Consider the following 7,136-nt stretch of genomic DNA (forward strand, 5'->3'; position numbering starts at 1 on the left):
GGTACATAGGGTATGCGCCCAAACAATTTCAGGGGTGTCACCGATGAATTATAAATTTATCTCTTCTTGGAAAAACAAAATTTTACCCTCGATATGTTCTAAATGGGGACGAAATTTGAACAGACCCCCTGAAAACTGTAAGAATGGAAAGAATCATAATTATGATATTTCGTTTCACTCTGGAAATTGGTTTGAGATATTTTCTGTATAAGATAGTAAATAGGATTTTGTCTTTTGAATAAACCGTATAAGCTGAAAACGTCAGCAGTGCGAAATGTTCGTTTTGTAAAGAAGAGTTGAAAGATATTGTACATTTATATATATATATATATATATATATATATATATATATATATATGAACGTGAGTCAATCTGGAATGAAACAGAAAAGTTGATAAATAATGGTTCCACAGACCACAGAAAAAAAAGTTTAGGCTGGAATTCTTTTTTTTTTTTGCGGGGGGGGGGGGGGCTTTCCTTTAAACCAAAAGTAGAAAGAAAAACGACGCTTTAAACTGTGTTGTGATTCTGATTAATCAGATTGTGATTAAGCAACATTGCTTGGAAAAGGTTAAAGAACAAAGTTTCTACGTTTAAGTTTATGAATAAAAAGAATATTGAATATCATGCAGATGAGATATATCCTTATTCTGTGTCGAGTGCTCTTAACAAGTTCAATTTAAAGTGGCAGTCACTCTAACATTTGTTTATGTAAACGACAACGAGAAAAATGTTAAGAGAAAATGAGAGTATGGATGAAGATGAGTTGTAATATATTGATATTGAGACTATAGAATAGTCCTTGGAGGGCTAAAACTTTTGAAAAAAAAAGCTGAAAGGCAAAGATGCTTTAAAAAAGCTTTCAGAATCAAATGATATATTTCACTATTGCATATAGTACTGACTCTAGTGCACATAAGACGCATGAAACTCACAAAACCTGCATCTGAAATGCACACAATACACTGTATTAGAAGATTCGGCATTTTGTTCTATTAAACCCTGTATAGAAAATAACAAATATAACGCCGTGTGTTTAATTCGCCTCCCTCAGACAACAACAGCATCACAAAATCATAAATTCAGCTAGCAGTGCTTACGCTCTGTATTTGAATATTTGAATACTAGTTTTCAAACTGATTGATGATGACAATCGTGAACAATAAAGAACCCCGGAAATGTTCGTCTAAATCGAAGTGTAAATTCCTACAAGTGTATAAGACTGAATGATTTTACAAATTTACTAAATATTGCGTTTCCCAAATTTACAATTATTTATAGTGATTCGGCAGACATTTTGGTTATATAGATAGTTAAGCTTAATTGATTTCGTTGGAGTACAAGTTAGAATGTTTGGATTTATCATACTCACTGGAATAACAGAAAAGAGTGTAGTTGACAATATTTTTTCCTTCAGTTTACGCCGGAACCTTTCCGAGACATTTTTTTTTTTTAAACTAACCTCCCACTAATACGAACTTGAAATATTACTCTCTAATGCTATATAAGATTGTATTACCTGTTCATTCTGTTTATAGTACATGACATAATTATATCGATGATATACCGGAGCGCCGATCAACTCGTATGTAATAGACCATCTACACTATCTCCTTCAAAGAGATCGTTTCACACCAAACGTTTCAATTTCATCAAAGGCCGCTACTCACACTTGTATGGAATAGAAGGCGATTATATCTATATAGGTTTAATTACAAACCCTATCCTCAAAGCAGTATCATAGTATTAAAGCAATCAAACAACGAGGAAGATCAGACCTGACCGTGTAACGACTCGCATAAATGACCGTCATGCCACACAAACGGATTCGTTCGTTAGCCTGCATTATAAACGTCATGCACTACATATTATTTATGATAATTTATGTACTACGTTCCTGAATGACATTCAGACCTTGACAATGAATGACGCGCACGGAAATGCAACTACACCGAGACGTCATGCTCAGTATTAAATCTGTATGAAAAATTGAATAGCATAAAATCCAGGTTTTTGGCATTATCCCAGTTTCACATCTTCATGATAACACCATGCTTTTACTGAGAAGATTAGACTCACACAATAAACCATTGCTCATGTATGAAATGCGATACATGAATGCGTTTGCCACTACCTACTAGTATGTCATTAACATTGTGTAGGTAGCACAGCAGCGCTGTTAGGCTGATAAGGTGTTCTATATATGTCACGGTTGACTCGTTTGGTACTCTAACCGCTTGCTACAAACAGAGAAGACCCTCCGCGATATCTTAAATTACACAGCCACTGGTTACCGTGATGTGTTTATCTGTTTATTGGGGCTTCCAAGCGTGCTTAAGAGACAGACTAGAGTAGTAATGTCACAGTGGCGACGTTATTAAAGATAAATGACAATTAAGGGCAGGGAAAATGTTCGAAGCAGTCGTTCAAAGTAAATAATACTCACGATTATCTCGCAGCAGCAAACGTCTGCTATGTCAAGACTGCACTTTTAATAGCACTCACCACTCCGCTCAGGTGGTTACGAGCACCCGCGGGAGCTCGACGAATCCGCAAGGAGTTGGGTGGAAGTGTAGGGTGCCCTTTATACGGCTTTTCACTCATCCAGTGTAGTACACACGCATCAAAAAGGGCATGTTTTTAGACGTACGGTGTCATGTGCGTTTTCCCACTTAAAGGGGAGGGGGTGCATGCGTTTCGTTTTCATTTTGCTGTCGCCATTAAGGGTCCTTTTTCTCAATGTAGGTTTTTGACATTTAAGGGAGGCAAATTTAAAAGTATATTCTGAAGGTCCCCAAAAAGATGTTGTGAATTTAGCAATAAAAAGTGACATTGTTCAACTTCTGCCTACTTATTTATCATTTTACAGGAAAGTATAATTTTGTTGTATTTTTCAAACAGGGGTATGAAGCATTTTTGCTAAACGCCATTTGGGGTTTTGTAGGCCTACTAAAAGTACTTGAAACAACGCCGCTATAGGTGACGCCATTTGGGTACGTTTTATAGGTGTGGCGCCATTCAGCGGCGCCAAGATGGCATGCGCTAATACGCCATTCAGGGTGTATTTTTGAGGTGTTTGGATGGACGTGAGTGGGTAGCATATTAACTGCTCAACTAGCCCTGATCGCATTGCCTGAACTCTGAAGAAGGAGATGATATATTCTCAACATTTTTACTCCTTTTCTTACTCTATATAGTGAGTCGTATTCGGCACGCCCACAGAATGATTTTGCCTGTACGAGCCGCATACAAGTAGATGGACGAAAATTTTTTTTTCGGCCACTTTTGTATTTCACCACATGCAAATTAGTAATACCAGGTGATGATGGCGCCACTTCACAATTGGTTTGTAGATGAAATGAGATATCATGTTCAGAGTACAATTCCTTTAAAGGAATCTTTGAGTGTGACGTCATACCGAAGGCGGTAGTTCACCCTTTAAGCCTTTCTGTGCTTCGAGTGCCGATTGAGAGAGAGAACTCCATATTGTATGTATGCAGCGTTTAAAGTTCCTGGCACAGAAACTTAGCTCATCACTGAACAGCTGATGTTCATGTTGAGCACCGATGTTCAAAACAACTGTTCATGATTGGAGGGTAGGGCTACATTACGGTTGATGCAAGTCTACGAAACGTACGAGGTGATCATGGCGATATCATCTAAAAACAACACCAACAACAAGAAAACAAGAGAGACGAAAGTTCTGATGGAATGACACGAATGTTTATTGAGGTATCATGCACGCTTGTCGCATGTCAGAGGTACAAGAAATGGAATGAGGAAAACAAAGTGGAACATAATGATCCCGTTGAAATCTAATGTAGAATTACTCTGATTTTATTACTCCCTGCAGGGGTACTTCATTTTTTTCATGTTTCATGTCCAAAAACATATCAAATGTAATCTTTCTTCGAAAACAGTCACCCAATTTTATGAGAATGATATTTTGACAATTACATTCGTTAGCCTACTCCAGTGCACTTTTCCTTTGTCATTATACTATGTATAGACAATATTAGGGGGACGGGGATCTCACATATTTTTTTCTCTTTTTAACGGAATGATAAGCTAGATGCACGGTACTTGTCTTATTATACTTACACACACACACACAAACACACACACACACACACACACACACACACACACATATATATATATATATATATAGAGAGAGAGAGAGAGAGAGAGAGAGGCTGAGAGAGAGAGTGTGTGTGTGTGTGTGTGCTATGCTCGTTTTGCATTGCGTTGAGAGTCCCTCACCACATAGCCTTTTGTCAATAGTCCATGGGCCAAGACCGAAAAATGGGTTATTGGTACCACCTGAGGTGGCAAAACCTTTTTGATGTCATTTTGTTTGTCGGACATAGATATGTTTATCAAGCTATGATAGCATTTCCAAATGAGTAGCTTAGTCATGATAAATGAATTTTTAACCAATTTGGTCTCGTTTTTATATTCCTATACTTCTGAATCGAAACTAACCGCTATACAAAGAAGAGCACCGTCTCCTGTATGTCCACAGGTGTTCTGTTGTAAACGCGACGCGCTTATTCTTTATTCAAGGCAGCGAAGGAAATATCCAAAGGGTTATGATGTCCACAGCTGTCACGCAGTGCACTTAGTCTTTATCTAGAACAATGTACGGTTATCATTATCTAAAGTTCTTAATAAAAGGGATTATCTACACTGTTTTTATACTACCCTTTCAACAAATACATCAGTTTTAAACAAAAATCACTCTGTTCATTTACAACATTATTTATCATAGTGTATTGTAGTGTACCGGTACATTGTTTTTGCATTATCTTTCATTGCTGGATGGAAATAAAGCGACATTGGCGTGGTATTAGCGTTTTTACCGTAGCGTTTTCACCGGAAAATGATAAATAATTGAAAAATACGGTAAAATTCGCAAGGAATTGCTTTGTTGTTGTTGCTGTTTTTAGATAAAAGGATATACACTGTATTATAAGCTTTGGATATTCCTTTGCCGTCTTGAATATTAGACTAAGCGCTGTGGACATCATAACCATTGGATATTCCCTTCGCTGCGTTGAATAAAGACTAAGCGCACCGCGTTTACAACAGAACACCAGTCCTGTGAACATACAGAAGACAGTGCTCTTCTTTGTATAGCGGTTAGTCTCGATTATAGGGATATAACAACAAAACCAAACTGGTTTGAAATTCATTTATTATGACTAAGCTACTCATTTGGAAATGGTATCATAGCTTGATAAGCATATCTATGCCCGACAAACAAAATGACACCAAAAAGGTTTTGCCACCCTAGGTGGTACCAATATCTGGCCTGGCCCATGGACTACAAGGCCATCTCGTTGTAACGGGCGAGAGAAGTGAGCCCACCCAAGCGCGACAGCGTGAGGCAGCCCACTCGGCTGGGCGCTCCCTCCAGCGAGAAGCCTTGACAAAAGGCTGCTCACCACACAGCAACACGTAAATACACAAGGCGTAAATATTCATAAATGAATGATACACGCCAAAAAATTAAAATAACAACAACAACAACACACAAAAACAGAAAAGGGAATTATGTATCCTACACTAGCAGCGACTGCAGGTGCTCATGCACCCAGTGATAATGTACCCCTTCGAATACTAGCGTCTGGATCGACTCCATTCATTTGCTTGAATATATCTTCCGTTTTGACCCACTCCTCCTGACCGTCGAGCCACGTGTCCAGCAGCAGGAAGCGGTCACTCTCTCGATGATATGCTGCTAGCGGACTAAAATGGCCTACCTTGACCACTTCCTCGCCCTGCTTCCAGTGATACTCGTAGTTGACCACGACTCCTTGGCTGGGATCCGTGTGTGAGAGCGCCGCCGTTGCTAGGGAACGGAACTCATCCACGTTGCTGTCGTCTGCGTGAATTCTCCTGGCGGGAATCTCGAAGGACAGGAAAAGGTCTTGGAGCTGTTTCAAAGTGGCTCCAACTTCGCGAACTCGTTCTTCGTCGAGGACCTTGGTCGTCTCAGGAAAGGAGAACAAATTGATATCCCTGTAGGGAACGTCGCTGACGTCACAGAGTGTCTGTTCCCGTTCGTCGGGGTATTTTTTCCCGAAGTAGTGCGCGCTCATGAGAAGGCCAGCGGTCTGGACCCCGCAGTATCCCATGGCGCGCTGCTTTCTGAAGATGCGGACTAAAAGTGTCTGTCTGATGGCCGTGTCGTTCCAAAGATTCTGACCGTCAGCAGAGTACAGGGCTACCACATCTCCGGACTCCATGCTTGTTACTAGAAAGGAAAGTCAAGCGGCAAAATGAAAGCTATAACGTGACTAATGGACTTTAAAAATGTCAAAGCAAGCAAAATTAATACTACTAGAATAATCTCCTGCTCTTCCTGTTGCTGCTTTAATCAACGATTAGAGATCTAGCAGGTTATTCAATCGCATTAATATTATGCGCTCATTTGCTTGTGCATGAAGCCTAAAACAGCTACTGTATGAATGATACTTTACTACGGAGAAGAAGGGAATCACCGTTATTATGGGAGCTCGTATCCCATGTCCCATCCCTGTATGTACTACTCAGTAGTAGCCGGCAAAAACCCTCCAATCATTCCACTAAAAATAAGATTATTTTATTGTTGAGCGACTACGTCCATTATTTTGACCTCAATGTCATAAATCCGAAGCCGCGATTTACCTTCCATAAGACCAACCCATTTCATATCTCCGTTAATTAAGTGGAAAGTGTATTGTAAGTAAATCTCCGGTCTTTATTATCTTCACATGAGAGACACTGTGTCTGTGTATTGTCAATATGAATTTATTTTTACGCACTCTTAAAAACCCTTGCAATCTGAACCATACTGTAAAGATAGTGACTAAAACAAATCAAGGAGTAATACACTCTATCTATAGATATACCTGTGTCACGTACATTGCATTTTACACTTTCTTTCTTCCGTTCTTGTTTCGCCGGAGGGTCTATATGTATGCATGTTCGTCGACCTCCATGTCCGTTAAGTGTACATTAATGTTTTAGACTGAATCGCATTGTACCCGCATGAAAACAACGACATCCTCTCGAATCTAAGCGGAAGTCAAATTGATTGGCCTGAACTGGACTTTGGTTTCCGCACCGTGTTTATAAGGAAGAGATCCATA

At 39.4% G+C, this 7,136-nt stretch overlaps 1 protein-coding gene across 1 annotated transcript; it reads right to left on the bottom strand.

Annotated features, from left to right (window-relative positions):
- Window positions 1–5,588: 5,588 nt before the first annotated feature.
- LOC139708031 (uncharacterized) lies at window positions 5,589–6,251 on the bottom strand. Its single transcript, XM_071620020.1, has one exon. It carries the CDS (start codon window positions 6,249–6,251, stop codon window positions 5,589–5,591), a length of 663 nt encoding a protein of 220 aa, XP_071476121.1.
- Between the last annotated feature and the right edge of the window lie 885 nt (window positions 6,252–7,136).

Source organism: Diadema antillarum, unplaced genomic scaffold (assembly GCF_040938485.1).
Source record: "Diadema antillarum isolate AM-2024a unplaced genomic scaffold, OU_Dant_1.0 seq00001294_RagTag, whole genome shotgun sequence".
In the NCBI taxonomy this organism is placed as follows: Eukaryota; Metazoa; Echinodermata; class Echinoidea; order Diadematoida; family Diadematidae; genus Diadema; species Diadema antillarum.